The sequence below is a fragment of the Gigantopelta aegis genome, chromosome 13, assembly GCF_016097555.1.
Source record: "Gigantopelta aegis isolate Gae_Host chromosome 13, Gae_host_genome, whole genome shotgun sequence".
Lineage (NCBI taxonomy): Eukaryota > Metazoa > Mollusca > Gastropoda > Neomphalida > Peltospiridae > Gigantopelta > Gigantopelta aegis.
Genome location: NC_054711.1, coordinates 40,258,508 through 40,280,329, shown reverse-complemented (window position 1 = coordinate 40,280,329; position 21,822 = coordinate 40,258,508). Strand labels below are relative to the sequence as shown.

The window sequence follows — 21,822 nt, the reverse complement described above, 5'->3', positions numbered from 1 at the left end:
GCACTGGCTGGAACGAGTAATAGCCCAATTGAGCCACCGACGGGGATCGATCCCAAACCGACCGCACATCGAGCGAGCGCTTTACCACTGGGCTACGTCCCGCCCCTTAGACATGGATGAAGAGATTTTAAAACAAAAATACTTAAAGATAAAAAAAAAACAAAAAAAAAACAACTTTATATGTAGCTTTAAAGAAACTAACGCGATTCAGTGTAGGTGTAACAGTTAACGTTTCTACCAGTTTTAACAATTGCATGCAAATGCATCTGTCTTCTTTTAACCCAGACAGTCTAGAGTACGACAACAAGAAATAAAGTCAAAGTTTGTTGTGTTTAACGACACCACCAGAGCATATTGAATTATTAATCATAGGCTACTGGATGTCAAACATTTGGTAATATTTGACTTAGAGGAAACCCGCTACATTTTTCTTTTATCTTTTATATGCACTTTCCCACAAACAGAACAGCACATACCACGGCATTTGATTCATCAGTTGTGACGCACTTGTTGGAATCGGGATAAAGACTCATTCAGAGAATGGGTCCACTGGTGTGATTTGATCCTACGGCACAAGCACACCAGACGAGCGCTCTACCGACTGAGCTAGGTTGGACCCCGCGACAAGAAATAATGATCTTGTCATAAATGATCTAGTTTACCTTCGGCGTGTTTCTTTAAAGATAATCTGACACACGAGCGCTACATACGGAAAGGAAGAGTTGTGTGTGTGTGTGTGTGTGGGGGGGGGGGGGGGGGGGGACTGACGTGAAAGATAGAGAAAAGGGACGAAAGAAAACAATCTGATTAAAATTAGCTCTACTGGTCTACCAGCAGATCTAACAGCATTGCGTGGACTCTCATTAAAAAAAAAAAACAGGGGGAAAAGGGCAGTAACAAACTCTAGATTGTATATTTGAAACGAATTTTATATTGAAATTAGTTTCCGGCATACTTCGTAATTCACCCGAATCATTTCGTATACCCTCGGCATAATCCCGAATGTTTTCAAATTATTTTTAAACCACTGGCATGATTTTGCAAGTAAGGTTTTGATTTGTCGAATGAAAGGTCAACTGGGCATGAACCCCAACGAGGTGCTGTTAGATCCACAGGTAATAGTGATTAACCAGTGGAGATAATTTTAATTAGATTGGAAAGAAAAGAGATAAAATGCAGAGAAAACAAAAGGATAAGACGAGTGATAAATGGTCGGATTGTGAGATCTCTATACATGATTTAAACTGTAACTAATTGTTTTAATTACTTGTTTTTAAAATCATATGTTACGTATATGACAATACGTATAGGGGAGATAATTGTTTACTCCTTACTGTGGTGATCGATGTCTTAAGAGTTATGGCACTTCTAATAGTTCGTTATATAATTATTATGCCCATCAGAAATACTTGTCATAAATTAAATGTTTTGTTTAACGATATCACCGGAGCACATTGATTTATTAATCATCAGCTACTGCATATCAAACGTAATTACAATCGTTAAAAAGTCTCTGTTAGTCGATAACATCTTAAAGATTGCAGCAAACTCAGGAATGTCCCTTTCACTGGGATTAAAATTCTATAACGACTTTAAACGTGTTGGAGAAAAAAACTTTACAATCCGTTTGTGTCAAAAAGAGACTGATGAAATGGCAATGAATAAAATTCAACTTCATGTAAACCTTTTTTTTTTGTCCCAGAAGAAAGAAAGAAAGAAATGTTTTATTTAAGGGTGTATACTACCAAATCAAATCCCATAGACGACAATAGTAACATATACGGCTAAAACTCCTACCTGCAACGTATCAACCGACATAAACGCCATGGATATAAATACTACCACCCCTTACACTTAAAGTGAATCAGAAAAAAATGGGGGTCAAGCTGCTTGTTTCTGAGATAACGGGTAGCGTCTATGACTACCCTAGTTTCGCACAAAATTTGAGTACTTTTTTTTACAGGTACCCCATACATGTTTCAAGCACAAGGCTACTTGACACATTGGTACTAGATGAAATAAAATTGCACATTTATTTTACCCAGATGAAACTATTATTTTTTACAACCAACACACTCACATTTATAACCAATCACAGGACTTGTGGTGTTCACTTCTCTATCAAAAGTTCGGTGCACCTCGAACTTTGACCCAGCCGGAAGTTATTTGGTATAGTACTACCTTAACGACGCACTCAACACATGTTATTTACGGTTATATGGCGTCAGACATATGGTTCAGGACCACACCATGGCCTTTGTTGAACCAGTTATGGATCGCTGGTCGGTGCAAGTGGTTTACACCTAACCATTGAGCCTTGCGGAGCACTCACTCAGGGTTTGGAGTCGGTATCTGGATTAAAAATCCCATACCTCGACTGGGATCCGAACCCAGTACCTACCAGCCTGTAGACCGATGGTCTAACCACGACGCCACCGAGGCCGGTGTGTCCCAGAATAATACGTAATGTTATAAACCATATTACATATGCTTAAAGTAACAGACCCTAGTTTTAAAACACTAAGACGTAGTAGAACCGTTTTTTTATCATTTAAATTAGACATTACTTACATATTTTATTGTTTAGATTATCAATTTCCGTATATTGAAATTCTTTCTGGTCATCCTGTTGTTTATAATACCATGAAATCGTGGGGTTTTTTTTTTAATAATTCCAAAAAAACGCACATACCTATGAGAAGTAACGGTTGTGAGAGCTAGCGGGGGGTGGGGTGGGGTGTTAGTCGGTGTGTGTGGGGGGGGGGGGGGGGGGAGGGGTTAAGTGTGGTACTGATGGATTTTGAAAATGTCCCCGTAGGATTGAGTCCAAAAATTAAATAGTATGCGCAATTACGTGAGGTAATTTTTGCGCGTAATTTGGTTCAGCTTGCAAATAACTGTAACCAGGTGATATTTTAGAGTTGAAATTGGGAAGAATTTTGAAAATAGCAATTAGTAAAAAACGTTAATAGAATTTAAAAAAGAAAGAAAAAAAAAAGAAAGATACAAGCTAAAAATAAAAATAATTGACTGCTCGGCCGAATATTTATATAATTTGGAGCATTTTTGAAGGACAGTCCAAAAATAAATAAGAGAAAGAAGAGAGGATCAGACTATTTAATAATATTAAAAAAGAAAGTAATTTCGACATAAAATTTTGAACGAAGGTCTAAAAGTTTAAAGTCCGATCTATATGTCCACGTGAATGGCCTCGTTAAGGCCGTTTGGGTGCACAGCTTATAGGGACGAGATGGGCTGCATCCCGTCAAGAAAACCCCTAGATTGACAGTCATTAGACGTTGAAGTGGTAGTGCTGTGCTGAAATACAGATCTTGAGAAGCTGGATCCGTCTGAACGAGAGAGAGTAGCAGACGGGTATAATCCAGTCGTCATGGGTTGGTATAGTGGTGCGGACGGGCCCGACTCCGGAGGATACGTTTTCTAACTATTTATTTTTGAATGAATGATTAACGGATCTGCTTGCAAGTAACTTGCTCCTGAAATCTGAGATGCTATTTGATTCAGCGACGGGCAGTGTATATGTATGAATATCTATATATTTTATGTATGTATGTATGTATTGATGTATGAATATCTATATATTGTATGTATGTCGAGGTTGACTGTTACATACATAGATATTAACGTACTGGCACAGGGGATAATTAAATCCTTTCTGGCCTCACAAATTGTCCCGTGCCGTCGCTGGGACTCGAACCTATGGCACCGAATCGCCCGCAACTTTGCAGACTTGCCGCGATACCTTTTCAGCTATTGAGACATCCATAAAAAGGATGCTCTTTAACTCAACTATATGCATGGGGTCAACAAGTTACGCGGTCGATCCCGCTTACGTGCATGAAACAGTGGGGCAGACCTGGCACTGGCTAGTATGTATTGATGTATGAATATCTATATATTGTATGTATGTCGAGGTTGACTGTTACGTACATAGATAATAACGCACTGGCGCAGGGGATAATTAAATCCTTTCTGGCCTCATAAATTGTCCCGTGCCGTCGCTGGGACTCGAACCTATGGCACCGAATCACCTACAACTTTGCAGACTTGCCACGATATCTTGTATGTATGTATGTCTGTATTAATGTATGTACGTACGTACGTATGTATGTATATAATATTATATACACACACACACACACACACACACACACATATATATATATATATATATATATATATATATATATATATATATATATATATTGTAAGGTATATTAGTTGTGGGGAATGGTTATATGATAATACTAAATTAATTGGGCAAACGTTACAACCGGTAGTTCAGTATTACGGTAGGTTTTATGACCACCAAAGATCTTGAAGGACGATTGGGGTCAGAAGTGAAATTTGAAAGTTGACGGTTTTCATCAGTAAATCGCAAATTCGAACAATAAAAATGAATAAAAACAAAACAATAACAACTATATGATCAACAGAATGAAAAATATTGACAGAAATAATGTTCCACAGTGATTAATGGACCTTCCTGGAAATTGTCAAAATCGAGAATGACACCTCACGCACGTGTACGGGGTAACTGCGTAATGCATGTACAAACTATGGAATGTGTTTCGGTGTGTTGATAAACAGACCTTAACGTTCTTTACTAGGATGTCTATGGTCAAAACGTATGTTCGGTCTAATAGTTGATATTAACATTTATATTTCAGGTTCCCCTACATTTTTGAAGAGTATATATTATATATATTAATTATTTATATTAATTCGCCTTTCGACGATTGGGTTAAGGTGCATCATCTTCATACCTACCAATACAAAACTAAATTGAAGGAAGGAAGGAAATGTTTTATTTAACGACGCACTCAACACATTTTATTTACGGTTATATGACTTCAGACATATGGTTAAGGACCACACAGATATTGAGAGAGGAAACCCGCTGTCGCCACTTCTTGGACTACTCTTTTCGATTAGCAGAAAGGGATATTTTATATGCACCATCCCATAGACTGGAACGAGAAATAGCCCAATGAGCTCACCGACGGGGATCGATCCCAGATCAACCACGCATCGAGCGAGCACTTTACCACTGGACTACGTCCCCCTAAAAAAAAACCCAAACAAAAACAAACAACTAAATTGAGTGAATCCTACTCCCACCCCAAATGGTGTGTGCGTGTATACCGTTAGACCTTTAAATACAGGATTTCCTGCCTTTTGAGCACAATATCAGGGTGAAAGTGGGAGCTCATGACCACCCTCCTTCCCTGTTCCGCGCGCTACCCCTGAATTTGCCATTCACCGTTCTGATTTATTTATTATTATTATTATTTTTTTTTTTTTAGAATAGGACGGTTATTATCATATAACCTGAACCCTAACCCTAGTTCTGACGTTTTATCATGTGCTATATATATATGTTTTTTCACATAGACCCTAATAAAATGCAACACATCTGGATATGTTGGTACAGTATAAATGTAGTGTAGAAAGAAATGTTTAGACTATTTACGGTAAACAGCCAAATTACGAGAAGTCTGGTTATCAGTTTGTTATAGAGTGACCTCCCTTGTGCAAGGTGCTTTGGAGACATTTTCCGTGGAAATGGTGAAGTTTTTTCTCTCCACAATAACACTGCTGCTGGATTAACCTATTGTCTTGGTAAGTTTCTTTTGAGACACGATTATCATTAAATATTTACACTTTTAGTTACTGATTTTATTTGAGATGACGATATCTTAGCAGTTACCGGCGATCTTGCCCAAAACGCGACGAAATCCGTGACACACTTGACTTCTACTGCAGTGTATTGGTTGACATAGTCGGTCTGTCACTAACCTCGCCGCCCCAGATAGCCACAGTTGGAACTCGTTTAGGGTGAATCCAGTTTGCCGTGATTCATAGTTTGGAGTTTGGCTCAGGAAATTGAAATTCAGAGGCAGTGGCGAGATTTTTTTTTAAAGAATAGCATTGGGGTAGGGAAGTGCAAGGAACCCACATTCCGCAAAAGGAATCCGCATTCCCCAAAAGGAACCGTCACTGGCCAATCCACTGCAAAGTTAAAAATAAACTAACACGTTTTACAGTATGTAAAGGCAGTTGTCATGGCCCTTACGTTTTCCTATTATTATTATTATTATTATACAGGCCTCTGAAAATTGAGGGGTTGGGGTGGGACATACATTATAGCCCAGTGGTAATGCGCTCGCTCAGTGTGTGGTTGGTCTGGGATTGATCCCCATCAGTGGGCCCACTGGGCTATTTCTCGTTCCAACCAGTGCACCACGACTGGTATATCAAAGGCCATGGTATGTAGTACCTTGTCTGTGGGATGGTGCATATAAAAATAATAAAAGATCCCTTGCTGCTAATCGAAAAGAGTATCCCATGAAGTGGCGACAGTGGGTTGTGCCATGGTATGTGCTATCCTGTCTATGGGATGGTGCATAGAAAAGATCCCTTGCTGATAATCGAAAAGAGTAGCCCATGAAGTGGTGCCAGCAGGTTTCCTCTCTCAATATCTGTGTGGTCCTTTTAAAACCATATGTCTGGCATATGGGGATCAACCGTCAATAAAATGTGTTGAGTGTATCGTTAAATAAAACATTTCCTTCCTTCTTTTTAAACATTAAACACAGAATGTTTTGGGCACCTATGGGTAACATTTTAGACCATATTTTGAACCTGTGAAAATGTACACATGCAGGGCTTCTAGATTATGGTAGCCCCACTCCCATTGGCTAGTGACATTCAGTGATGTGCTAGTAAATACAGGGCTTCTAGATTATGGTAGCCCCACTCCCATTGGCTAGTGACATTCAGTGATGTGCTAGTAAATACAGGGCTTCTAGATTATGGTAGCCCCACTCCCATTGGCTAGTGACATTCAGTGATGTGCTAGTAAATAGCTACTATAACTAGCCCGATGGCTAGTAGGAAAAAACCCTTGTATTTCGTTTGATTAGAAACATTGTATGGGAAATTAGATAATCTAAACATTAAATTATAAGTAATGTCTGATACCAATGATAAAAACTGCTCTAATAGTGAAACATATGCCATAGTGTTTTAAAAACTAGGGTCTATAATCACTTTACGTTCTAGTGAGAGGTATGCATCCCCAGCATCCTACCCACATCTGAATGCATTTTATTTATTTTTTAACAAAGAGCTGAGCCAAGATAAAGTTCAAAGGCTTTTAAACTTTGTTGAAAAAACACAATAAAACTACATGTTAAAGACAGAATAATTAAGTTACCAGTTTTTACCAACCCCAAATATTTGCTTTATTAAAGAGACAGACCCTATTTTTTAAACATTACAGCATATTGTTCACTATTAGAGCCGTTAATGATCACTGAAATTACTTACATTTTATTATTTTGTATTTTTAAAAATGTATGTGCATCTGAGAAGTAGCAGTTTATTGATTAAGAGTTCTAGTCTATTTTCAAGGATATTTCCTGTTTTTAAACGGACATTCCTGAGTTTGCTGCATTGTAAGATGTTTCCGACTAATAAAATATTTCTACGATTAAACTTACATATTAAATATATTTTCTTGTTTAGAATATCAGTGTCTGTATATTCAATGTGTTTCTGGTCGTCTTAATATTTGTAAGAAGCCCAAACTGGATTTTGTCTTCAAATAATTTCGTACGTGTACGAAAAATTATATTTTAGGAAATGAAATGAAATTTAGCCTAGTACAAATATTAGAACGACCAGAAACACGTTTAATATACAGCCACTAATATTTTATGCAAAATATTTTATTTGATATGTAATTACAATTGATAAAAAGTCTCTGCTAGTCGATAACATGTTACAAATTGCAACAAACTCAGGAATGTCCCTTTAACGTCAGAGACTCTTCTTTCACTCTATTGTAACTTTATCCAAACGAGTTACAGGTTTGTAAATGAACTAAACTTAGTGTCATTTTTTATGGGTTAAAACTATGGTCTGTGCCTTTAATGAACCATGTTTATTGTTCCATGTTTATGTCTTTTCATTAATCACAGTAAGATTTAATTGTGGTCAATTTATTTTCTGTGCTTTAATTATCAGATGGCAATGAAGGGCAATATAGGTAAGTGTGTATGTATAGTTGTCTCTTAATATTGTGTGTACTGTATTACTGTTGTGTTTTAAACAATGGTTTTGTGGTGTTGAAATATTTATATTTATTACACACCAGTGTAAGATAGGGCCTCCATGAGTCCAAAATACTGGACTTGAGTACTCGAGGATCAAACTTGTCCCAGACCCGAGTACCCGACACTTAACCCTAGATAGTAAGGAGACCAAGGAATAAAGTAACATAGCATTATATGCATCTTAATTCCAGCGCTGAACATGGAAAGAAAGAAAGAAATGTTTTATTTAACGACGCACTCAACACATTTTATTGACGGTTATATGGCGTCAGACATATGGTTAAGGACGTCAGATACCAAAACTGTTAACTCGTTTCATAAAAATGGTATGACAGGCAAAGTCGTTTAGTATTCTATATGTAGGACACTTAGTAATGTTTAAGATGTATACTTAGTAATAGTAATGTTTCAACTAAACAGTACATTTAGTAATGTTAAACTAAGTAATACACTTAGTAATGTTTAAGATGTACACTTAGTAATAGTAATGTTTCAACTAAACAGTACATTTAGTAATGTTAAACTAAGTAATACACTTAGTAATGTTTAAGATGTACACTTAGTAATAGTAATGTTTCAACTAAACAGTACACTTATTAAGGTTTAAACTAAACAGTACATTTAGTAATGTTAAACTAAGTAATACACTTAGTAAATGTTTATACAAAGTAGTACACTTAGTAATGTTAAAACTAAATTGTGCAATGTTAGCACATGTTAACATATCAATTAATCCAGTCTATTTCTGGGTACTAGCAGTATATCTTTATTTTGACAAATTATCTATAAACATCAGCTCATTTGAATGATATCAGATTTATGGAACACAATCTCAAGTAGGGGGTGGGGGGGGGGGGAATGACAAGGCAGATTTAAAATAATTTTTATCTATATTTATATATAGAGTAAGACATGTTCATCCTCACGTGTGTGGGCATGTGCCACAAACATCCCCCCCCCCCCCCCCCCCCAATGCACCCACAGACCTGTGCCCCCAACCCCTTGCTCCTACGGGTCTGAACTTAAAAAGGAATTGTCAAAACTGGTCAAAGGCCATGGTATGTGCTTTCCTTGCTGTAATGAAAGCATGCAGCAGGTTTTCTCTGACAAACCAGCCTCGGTAGCGTCATGGTTAGGCCATCGGTCTACATGCTGGTAGGTACTGGATTCGGATCCCAGTCGAGGCATGGGATTTTTAATCCAGATACCGACTCCAAACCCTGAGTGAGTGCTCCACAAGGCTCAATGGCTAGGTGTAAACCACTTGCACCAACCAATGATCCATAACTGGTTCAACAAAGGCCATGGTTTGTGCTATCCTGCCTGTGGGAAGCGCAAATAAAAGATCCCTTGCTGCTAATCGGAAAGAGTAGCCCATGTAGTGGCGACAGCGGGGTTCCTCTCAAAATCTGTGTGGTCCATAACCATATGTCTGACGCCATATAACCGTAAATAAAATGTGTTGAGTGGGTCGTTAAATAAAACATTTCTTTCTTTCTTTCTCTGACAACTACATGTCAGAATGACCAAATGTTTGACATGTAATAGCCGATGATTAATTAATCAATGTGCTCTAGCATTATTGTTAAATAAAACAAACTTTAATAAATTTTTTTTATTAAATTGCAGAATTCCAGTTACATGTAATATACAGCAAAATATGTATAATGTGTCGATTTATTTAGCAAAATTAAATTAACACTAGTGGTGTCATTAAATAAAGCACTCTATTGGTGTCGTTAGACGAATCACTCTATTGGTGTCATTAGACGAATCACTCTAGTGGTGCCATTAAACGAATCACTATTGGTGTCGTTAAACGAAGCACTCTAGTGGTGTCGTTAAACGAAGCACTCTATTGGTGTCATTAAACGAATCACTATTGGTGTCGTTAAACGAAGCACTCTAGTGGTGTCGTTAAACAAATCACTCTATTGGTGTCGTTAAACGAAGCACTCTAGTGGTGTCGTTAGACGAAGCACTCTAGTGGTGTCGTTAGACGAAGCACTCTAGTGGTGTCGTTAGACGAAGCACCCTAGTGGTGTCGTTAGACGAAGCACCCTAGTGGTGTCGTTAGACGAATCACTCTAGTGGTGTCGTTAAACGAATCACTAGTGGTGTCGTTAAACGAAGCACTCTAGTGGTGTCATTAGACGAAGCACTCTAGTGGTGTCGTTAAACAAATCACACTAGTGGTGTCGTTAGACGAATCACTCTAGTGGTGTCATTAAACGAATCACTCTAGTGGTGTCGTTAAACGAATCACTCTAGTGGTGTCGTTAAACGAATCACTCTATTGGTGTCGTTAAACGAATCACTCTATTGGTGTCGTTAAACGAATCACTATTGGTGACGTTAAATGAATCACTCTAGTGGTGTCGTTAAACGAAGCACTCTTGTGGTGTCGTTAAACGAATCACTCTTGTGGTGTCGTTAAACGAAGCACTCTAGTGGTGTTGTTAAACAAATCACTCTATTGGTGTCGTTAAATGAATCACTCTATTGGTGTCGTTAGACGAATCACTCTATTGGTGTCGTTAGACGAATCACTCTAGTGGTGCCATTAAACGAATCACTCTATTGGTGTCATTAAACGAATCACTCTAGTGGTGTCGTTAAACGAATCACTCTATTGGTGTCGTTAAACGAATCACTCTAGTGGTGCCATTAAACGAATCACTCTAGTGGTGCCATTAAACGAATCACTATTGGTGTCGTTAAACGAAGCACTCTAGTGGTGTCGTTAAACGAAGCACTCTAGCGGTGTCGTTAAATGAATCACTCTATTGGTGTCGTTAAACGAAGCACTCTAGTGGTGTCGTTAAACGAATCACTCTATTGGTGTCGTTAAACGAATCACTCTATTGGTGTCGTTAAACGAAGCACTCTTGTGGTGTCGTTAAACGAATCACTCTAGTGGTGTCGTTAAACGAATCACTCTATTGGTGTCGTTAAACGAATCACTCTATTGGTGTCGTTAAACGAAGCACTCTATTGGTGTCGTTAAACGAAGCACTCTTGTGGTGTCGTTAAACGAAGCACTCTAGTGGTGTCGTTAAACGAATCACTCTATTGGTGTCGTTAAATGAATCACTCTAGTGGTGCCGTTAAACGAAGCACTCTAGTGGTGTCGTTAAACGAAGCACTCTAGTGGTGTCGTAAAAACGTTAAACGAATCACTCTCTAAACGAAGCACTCTTGTGGTGTCGTTAAACGAAGCACTCTTGTGGTGTCGTTAAACGAATCACTCTAGTGGTGCCGTTAAACGAAGCACTCTAGTGGTGCCGTTAAACGAAGCACTCTAGTGGTGTCGTTAAACGAAGCACTCTAGTGGTGTCGTTAAACGAAGCACTCTATTGGTGTCGTTAAACGAAGCACTCTAGTGGTGTCGTTAAACGAATTGGTGTCACTCACTCTAGTGGTGTCGTTAAACGAATCACTCTAGTGGTGTCGTTAAACGAAGTCGTTAAACGAATCACTCTATTGGTGTCGTTAAACGTGGTGTCGTTAAACGAAGCACTCTGTCGTGGCACTCTATTGGTGTCGTTAAACGAATCACTCTAGTGGTGTCGTTAAACGAATCACTCTAGTGGTGCCGTTAAACGAATCACTCTAGTGGTGCCGTTAAACGAAGCACTCTAGTGGTGTCGTTAAACGAAGCACTCTAGTGGTGTCGTTAAACGAAGCACTCTAGTGGTGTCGTTAAACGAAGCACTCTAGTGGTGTCGTTAAACGAAGCACTCTATTGGTGTCGTTAAACGAAGCACTCTATTGGTGTCGTTAAACGAAGCACTCTAGTGGTGTCGTTAAACGAAGCACTCTATTGGTGTCGTTAAACGAATCACTCTATTGGTGTCGTTAAACGAATCACTATTGGTGTAGTTAAACGAAGCACTCTAGTGGTGTCGTTAAACGAATCACTCTAGTGGTGTCGTTAAACGAATCACTCTATTGGTGTCGTTAAACGAATCACTCTATTGGTGTCGTTAAACGAAGCACTCTAGTGGTGTCGTTAAACGAATCACTCTAGTGGTGTCGTTAAACGAAGCACTCTTGTGGTGTCGTTAAACGAAGCACTCTTGTGGTGTCGTTAAACGAAGCACTCTATTGGTGTCGTTAAACGAAGCACTCTAGTGGTGCCGTTAAACGAAGCACTCTAGTGGTGCCGTTAAACGAAGCACTCTAGTGGTGCCGTTAAACGAAGCACTCTAGTGGTGTCGTTAAACGAAGCACTCTAGTGGTGTCGTTAAACGAAGCACTCTAGTGGTGTCGTTAAACGAAGCACTCTAGTGGTGTCGTTAAACGAAGCACTCTAGTGGTGTCGTTAAACGAAGCACTCTATTGGTGCCGTTAAACGAAGCACTCTAGTGGTGCCGTTAAACGAAGCACTCTAGTGGTGTCCTTAAACAAAGCAAACTTTAACCTTTGAGCAGCCTTACAAGCAAAGATTAGAATGGTAGGGCGAGATTATAACATTATAAACACTGACTCATTTCTCTATGTGTGTGTGTGTGTATATGTTATATATTTCTGCTTCCTTCCCCCCCTCCCCGGACCTGTACGTCTGTTATAAATTATGATAAATTCCACTTTGCCTTGTCACCAGCAGCAATGAGACCTGGGCGTATTGACTTGAGGGTCACTCCCTGATTGGCAAACAAACAAGTAGCCCGTAAAGTAGAGGTAATGTCACAGAAAGCCTACACAATACCTCCACACATCTGCTTTTAGCCGACTTTTATTGAAATATGCACTACAGGCGTTCTTCATTATAAAGTGGTCTATTTGAATAACAGCAGCATTTCACATCAAGTGGGGGTGAGATTAACCAGGTGCAGGTCAAACAGGGTCGAATATTCCTATCACAGTACTTAATACATGTACCGGTATGTATATATCACTATATATATCACAAGCATGCAGTTCAGGATATATTTTATGTATGAAGTATATCACTTTTAAAGTAGTCCGATTGTTGGATTGAATTCTTGATACATGATTTTTGTATAGGACTTGGAAATTTGGGGAGCCTGTGTATAGATGATGTGTTTTGTTTGAAGGTAAGGTATCAGATGTATTTGAATAAGAACCAAATTTAAACCTGCATGGTAATTAAGAAAATGGTCACAGCAAAATATATGCTGTAGAAAGAAAAGAAGAAGTTTTCATGGCATTTTGTACATCAGTTTTGTGTTTTAATATGCAAGAGATTAGTTTAATTTGTCAGTATTACAAAACATTTCATAATTTATATTTTATAGTTAACCAAGCAAAGGGACATAGAAAATTGAAAAGTTAAACAATGGCAAAATAAATGCAGTAGAAAATTTAAAAGTCGTCCATCCATCCATCTCTCCCTCCCTCCATCCATCCATTCATCCATCCATCACTCCATCCATCCATCCATCACTCCCTCCCTATTTCCCTCCCTCCATCCATCCATCACTCCATCCATTACACTGTCCATCCACCCATCCATAAAAGTTAAAAGCCTAAGATATTCTGTGAAGAGAAATACATATTGTGATACATTATATATATATATATATATATGTATGTATATAAATGTACACTAGAACTTTATATACGATTTTAGATCAATATTTTAATTGCAGCGAGCTGTAATAAAGGCCTTATGTGACAAACGCAGTTTCCGTAACACTAATATAATGAAGAACATGATAATAATATACGAACAATGACCATCTGTCTCACTACCTCACAGCAGTATGGTTCGTGTGTACGATATTTATTTAGTAACCATACCCTGTAACTAATAGGGCGGAACGTAGCTCAGTGATGCGCGATCGATCTAGGATCGATTCATGTCGTTGGGCCCATTGGGCTATTTCTCATTCCAGCCAGTGCTCCACAACTGGTGTAACAGAGGCTATGGTATGTACTATCCTGCCTGTGGTATGGTGCATATAAGAAATCCCTTGCTGCTAATCGAAAAGAGTAGCCCATGAAATGGCGACAGCGGGTTACCTCCCTTATTATCTGTGTGGTCCTTAACCATATGTCCGATGCCATATAACTGTAAATAAAATGTGTTGAGTGCGTAGTTATATAAAACATTTCCTTCCTTCCTTCCATATAACCGTAAATAAAATGTTGAGTGTGTTGTTAAATAAAACATTTCCTTTCTTCCTTCCTTCCTTCCTTGTAACTAATATACAGGATGACCATTGTCACGTTGACAGAGTTATGTATGTTACACAGGCCTTAATAATAGTTAATACTCAACTTGGAGCAGGACATAGCCCAGTGGTAAAGCACTCGCCTGATGTGCGGTCGGTCGAGGATCAATCCCCGTCAGTGGGCCCATTGGGCTATTACTCATTTCAGCCAGTGCTCCACAACTGGTGTAACAAAGGCCGTGGTATGTACTATGTGGTTTGGTGCATATAAAAAATCCCTTGCTGCTAATCGAAAAGAGTAGTCCATGAAGTGGGGGACAGCAGGTTTCATCTCTCAATATCTGTGTAGTCTTTTACCGTATGTCCAGTGACATATAACTGTAAATGAAATGTGTTGGATACGTCATTAAATAAAACATGTCTTTCCTATAAAGCAAGTTTTACTGAGCTAGGAGTGAGAAAAACTTTAAACTAATTTACATACAATTTTTATATCGTAGTTATGTATACATATATATTTGTTTAGGTATGTGTACATGTATACAAATTTATTCTTGAAAGAACTCCATCAAAAGCTATAGTGTTTATTTTGAGAAGATGACCAGGTATATGTTTCTTTAACTGAGATGATGGAGTCTGCAAACTTCATTAGTGATGCTTGAACAGCAAGAGGAATGCTGTGAATCTACAGACTTCAGAACTGTCTGGGGGCAGGCAGATGGTTTGTGTTATGATTTAGGAAAAAATAGACATATTTGTTTAACAACACCTCGGTACATTTTTTAAAACTACAGCTATTTAGTGTTAATAATAGGGACTGCGGACACTTTTTAAATATGACAAGAATGATATTGATTGTTTGCTATACTGAAGAAATACCTTTAAAAGAATTAAAAAAAAAAAAAAAAAAAAAATTCAATTGGCCCTGACCCCCCCAAAAAAAAAATTGTAATCAGGGTAGGTAACTCCATTTTGCCAAAAAAAAAAAAAAAACCCAACAAGTTTGGCACACTCAAAATTGTAGGAATGTATTCATTATTTTCAAATAAAATACCTTCAGTACCATTAATATAATCAGTATAATCGACTAATTGGTCATTATAATACCCATCCACCCCCAAAAAGGGTTCAACATAAGAAAACGGCCATTTTTGTTGCATAAGCATATATCATACAACGTGGAATATGTAACAAAACTCATTTGTACATTACCAATGAACATTACCATCATCGTCATGTGCTATATGTAACTCCTCATTCGTTACCCGCATTATCACAGCATTCAATTGTACAGAGTAAAGAGCATAAGTCCGCCATGGAAAAAATGATATGCAGGTCAATGGTCAATATGTAAGAGGACAAAATGTGTACCATTAATGTTGTATCTCTGTCAAAATGTCAACTTGTGTGTGTGTGTTATACATGTATATGAGAGATAGAGAGAAGTGAGACAGTGAAAGAGGGGGAGAGAGGAAAAGAAAGACAGAACAAGAGAGATAACAGATGTATGTTAGGTTTTGGCAAATTGAGTTTCTTCATAATTACAAAATTTTGAATAATTAGAGAATGCTTCATTGTTGTTTGTATGGCTTATTAGCTTTTTGATTTTTTAAAAATAAGTTAGTGGCATTAAAAAACTAAATTACATCACCCATGCTGTGTTATTGAGACAATTATATACAGATTTAGTGCTGTCAAAGGTGTGCAAACAGTGGTTTAATTGGTGAAACGAAAAGTCGTAGAATACATGGTTAGGATTTTAAAAAGTGTTTTTTTACACATTAAGTATAATGTCAAAGTTGACATTTTTACCTGGGTACCACTTTAATTGATTACAGCCAGTGCTCCACAACTGGTGTAACAAAGGCTGTGGTGTGTACTATCCTGTCGGTGGGATGGTGCATATAAAAGATCCCTTGATGCTAATCGAAAAAGAATAGTCCATGAAGTGGCGACAGCTGGTTTCCTCTCACAATACCTGTGTGGTTCTTAACCATATGTCTGATGCCATATAACCGTAAATAAAATGTGTTGAGTGTGTCATTAAATAAAACATTTCCTTCCACTTTAATAGTTGATATTTTGACTTGACATTTTTTCCAGTGACATTTTGTCCTACATGCATTAATTATAAAGATGTGGTTATAGGGATTATTTTTATGTGATTCCCTAACAACAGATGTGTCAGGGCCACAATAAATGTATTCATAATAACAAATCATTGAAAATGTAAACAAATATCCGCCATCTTGGATTGTAGTAAACACACAAACAGGAAGATGTTGTTAACGGGCGATCACAGTTATACAATAAATCAAAACATCTAAATTTTGTCATGTACTGCAAGAGTAATAAATTAAATATAATTACCTCACAAAAATAAATACTTGCAATAACGACAACAACACTATTTTTCAATAATTAAATGCGGTATCGCTACTTTTTCACTTTGCCACTGAATAAAACGTAAAGTGGCAAGTAACACGAGTTCTATATTTGTTATAAAGTTTTATCAATGTATTTTATACCTGTTACACGTACTGGTATTCAATATTAAACAATAAATGTTTTATAGACGTTAACTAACATGTGCTTTTCAAACCTTGCATTCGGCAATGGTGTAACGGGTGTGAGTGGCGCTACCAGTCTTCCGGTGCGGTCTCTAGTGTTAATATATATGGGTTTTTTGTGCATGTTTTGGGATCTGGTCAATGCAGAGAAGAAACCTCACATACATGTAGGCAACTTGAACGGAAAAAGTGGCAAGGGATTTTAACAATTTTGTATATGTACATATATACATTTCATCTTTTTCAGTTTTGAACTGTTGAATTTTTATATTGATGTTGATCATCACTTTAAATTTGCCACTGCCATAGTTTGACACCCAATATAGCCCATGTATTTTTCGTGCTGGGGTGTCGTTAAACATACATTAATTAATTCTTTCTCATTTTTGGGGGCAGGACTTAGCCTGTTGGTATCGCGCTCATCTGAAGCGCGGTCAGTCTATAGCATCGATTCCTGTCGGTGGACTTGTTGGACTATTTCTTGTCCCAGCCACTGCACCAGTACTGGTATATCAAATGTCATGGTATGTGCTACCCTGTCTGTTTGATGTTTTTCTCACTCCTAGCTAATAATTGAACAAATGTAGCAGCTTTATCTCTAAAACTAAATGTCAAAAGATTTTTTAGTCTGGTTTTTACTTTACTTTATTATAAAAAGAGGCATTGAGTTATTTCTCGTTCCAGCCAGTGCACTACAGCTGGCATATTAAAGGCCATGGTATGTACTACCCTGTCTATGGGATAGTGCATATAAAAGATCCCTTGCTGCTAATCGAAAAGAGCAACCCATGAAGTGGCGACAGTGGGTTTCCTCTCTCAATATCTGTGTGGTCCTTAACCATATGTCTGACGCCATATAACTTAAAAATAAAATGTGTTGAGAGTGTCGTTAAATAAAACATTTCCTTATTATAAACTTAACCTTTGACTCTTGACAGTCTATCATTCTTTAGTTAAGACAGATCTGATGTCAGCTAGAAATACCTGTGATGTTATCGGTGTAATGCTATCTGTGGTGTGTGTTTTTGCATGTGTATTTCGAAGGTTAATTGCGTTAGACGTATGTTTCACGGTCAATATATGTGGTGTGTGTTTTTGCATGTGTATTTTGTGCGTTAATTGCGTTAGATGTATGTTTCACGGTCAATATATGTGGTGTGTATTTTTGCATGTGTATTTTGTGCATTAATTGCATTAGACGTATGTTTCACGGTCAATATCTGTGGTGTGTGTTTTTGCATGTGTATTTTGTGCGTTAATTGTGTTAGATGTATGTTTCACGGTCAATATCTGTGCTGTGTGTTTTTACGTGTGTATTTTGTAAGTTAATTGAATTAGACATATGTTTCACGGTCACTATCTGTGATGTGTGTTTTTACGTGTGTATTTCGAAGGTTAATTGCGTTAGACGTATGTTTCACATTCACTATCTGTGGTGTGTGTTTTTGCATGTGTATTTCGTACGTTAATTGCGTTAGACGTATGTTTAATGGTCACTATCTGTTTTGACATGTCTATTTTGAATGTTAATTGAATTAGACGTATGTTTTACAGTCACTATCTGTGGTGTGTGTTTTTGCATGTGTATTTCGTACGTTAATTGCGTGTGACATATATTTAACAGTCACTATCTGTTTTGACGTGTATTTTGAAGGTTAATTGAATTAGACGTATGTTTCACTGTCACTATCTGTGGAGTGTGTTTTTGCATGTGTATTTCGTACGTTAATTGCGTTAGACTATGCTTAACCGTCACTATCTGTTTTGACATGTGTATTTCCAAGGTTATTTATATCTGTGTGGTCCTTTACCATATGTCTGATGCCATATAACCGTAAATAAAATGTGTTGAGTGCGTCGTTAAATAAAACATTTCCTTCCTTCCTTCCAAGGTTATTTGTGTTAGATGTATGTTTTACAGTCTGACCTAGTTTTAGTACTCGAGACTTTTATTTGCTTGTCCTCAGTTACACCTGTACACTCTTACCTGTGAGCTGGGTTTTTTTTTACCTGTGTCTACCTGTACGTATCGGGAGTGCCTGTAATATAAACACTTTGATAATACGGGTCGGTGAACTGTAGGTGAAATCAACTGCATCCCTTTTCTGTTCATTCCGCTGTGTTGAGAAGGACGTATTCACCTCAAAACCCCATGATACCTAAACATGAAAAGCCGGCGGACAGGATTTAGCTCAGTGGGTTGAGTACTCGCCTGAGGTGCTTGTGTCACAGGATTGAACAACCTCTGTGGATCCATACATTCAACTGATTGGGTTTTTTCTTGTTCCATCCAGTGCACCACAACTGGTCAAAAGCCGTGGTATGTGCTTTCCTGTATGTAGGAAAGTGCATATAAATATGCCTTGTGCATTAGGGAAAATTTAGTAGGTTTCCTCTGATGACTACCTGTCAGAATTACCAAATGTTTGATATTCAATAGCCGATAATTAATTAATCGATGTGCTCTAGTGGTGTTGTTAAACAAAACAAAATTTCTTTCCAATAGCCGATGATTAATTAATTAATGTGCTATGGGTTAACGGTTGTCTCTTTTACCCAGAATGTTAATATTAATGTGAAATTAACCCTTTTGCTTTTCTCTGCTGACATTTAATTTCATGCTGTTGTTAGAGCGCTCTCTTGCCTGAGGTGCTTGCGTTGTAGGATCGAATCACCTTGGTGGACCCTTCTCTAATTAGGTTTTTTTTCTCTCATCCCAACCTGTGCCCTATGACTGGTACATCAGAAGCTGTGGTATGTTCTGTCCTGTTGGGGGAAATGATCCTTTGGTACCAATGGGAAAATGAAGCAGGTTTGCTCTGTATGAAGACCGTGTCAGAATTACCAAATGTTTGACATCCAATGGCTGATGATTAAGTAATTGATGTGCTCTAGTGGTGTTGTTAAACAAAACACACTTTAACTTTTCACTCTTTTGATATGGTGCGGGATGTGGTAAAGCACTCGCTTGATGCGCGGTCAGTCTGGGATCTATCCCTGATGGTGGGCCCATTAGGCTATTTCTGTTTCTTGTTTCTTTACCAAATGTTTGACATCCAGTGGCTGATGATTAAGTAATTGATGTGCTCTAGTGGTGTTGTTAAACAAAACACACTTTAACTTTTCACTCTTTTGATATGGTGCGGGATGTGGTAAAGCACTTGCTTGATGCGCGGTCAGTCTGGGATCGATCCCTGATGGTGGGCCCATTAGGCTATTTCTTATTCTTGTTTCTTGTTTCACGCAGTGCACCATGACTGTTATATCAAAGGTCATGGTATGTGCTGTCCTGTTGGGGAGGGGGGAGTACATATAAAAAGATCCCTTGGTACTAATGGGAAAATGTAGGATACCCGTTTTCCTTTGAAGACCTCCCGTCAGAATTACGGTACCTAATGTTAGACATCCAATAGCTAATGATTAAGTAATTGATGAGCTCTAGTGGTGTTGTTAACCAAAACAGACTTTGAACAGTTCACTCTTTTGATATGGACTGGTTCAAGTTGACATGTATGCAGTGTACAAGGGTTAACATTGATAAGAACGTAACCCTTTGCCTTTCTCTACCATTTGTTTTCATTCTGTTGATATGGATATGTCAAGTTGCCAGGAAGGGTCCAGGGGTTAACACTGATTTGGAATTAATCCCTTAATTTTTTTTCTGTTTATTTCATTCTATTGATATAGATATGTCATTGTCGAGTTGACAAGCAGAGTAACATTGATTAAAAAAAAAAAAAAAAAAAAAAAATCATTTTTTTTCTTTCTAATATTAATATTTCTCTTTTGATATGAACTACACATATAGTTCAGAGTGTGAGTCACTCGGGTGCATGACTACACACACACATATACACACACACACACACACACACACACACACGGAGCGGGACAAAGCCCAGCAGGGGTTCTGCCAAAGGGTAAAACGAGTATTGCGTCATACCCAGATATTTTTACGGATTTAATTTTTTTATGATGATGATAACTTGTTTAACGTGCCCATATACCACTAGGGTTTCGAACACGCCCATCCCGAGTCCGACCTCCGATAAGATCAGTGACCTGACTCGGGATGGAGGGGGGGGGGGGGGTAGAGTTGAAAATGGGCAGAATTTTGAAAATAGCAATTAGTAAAAAAGTTAATAGAATAAATTTAAAAAAAAAAAAAAAAAAAAATACAAGCCAAAAATTGACTGCTCGGCCGAATAATATTTATATAATTTGGAGCATTTTAGAAGGACGGTCCAAAATTAAATAAGAAAAAGAAGAGAGGATGGGACTATTTAATAATAATTAAAAAAAAAGTTAACTTTTTGACAAAATGAATTATTCTTATCATTACTGTATGATTTTCTTAACCATAACCCTAAACTTAACCCATTTTCTTTCTGGGGGAGGTCCCCCCCCCCATACCCACTGTTGACAGTGGTTGCATTCAGTTCCATAGCCCCATACCCAAACATTTCTTTCTGGCAGAAACACTGCCCAGTGGTAAAGCAGTTATTCATCATCAGCTTGTAATCGTCCAATGAATCCACCGACGGGGATCGATCCTAGACTGACTGCCGACCAGATGAGTGCTTTACCACTGGTCTATGTTTTATAGTTAAAGTTTGTTTAAAGTTTGTTTTGTTTAACGACACCACTAGAACACATTGCTTTATTAATCATCGGCTATTGGATGTCAAATATTTAGTAATTATGACATATAGTCTTAGAGAGGAAACCCGCTACATTCTTAAAGAGGAAACCCGCTACATTTTTCCATTAGTAGCAAGGGATCCTTTATATGCACCATCCCACTGATGGGACAGCACATATCAATGCCTTTAATATACATGTACCAGTCGTGGTGCACTGGCTGGAGTGAGAAATAGCCCAATGGGCCCACTGACAGGACAGCACATATCAATGCCTTTAATATACATGTACCAGTCGTGGTGCACTGGCTGGAGTGAGAAATAGCCCAAT

At 37.9% G+C, this 21,822-nt stretch overlaps 1 protein-coding gene across 1 annotated transcript in view; it reads left to right on the top strand.

Moving 5' to 3' along the window:
• Positions 1-21,822, top strand: part of LOC121387309 (protein ITPRID2-like) — a 138,438-nt gene that overhangs the window by 12,416 nt on the left and 104,200 nt on the right. The window contains exon 2 of the mRNA XM_041518330.1: positions 5,561-5,643. Within this exon, the coding sequence (XP_041374264.1) occupies positions 5,561-5,643 (83 nt within the window). The remainder of the gene's footprint in view (positions 1-5,560; positions 5,644-21,822) is intronic.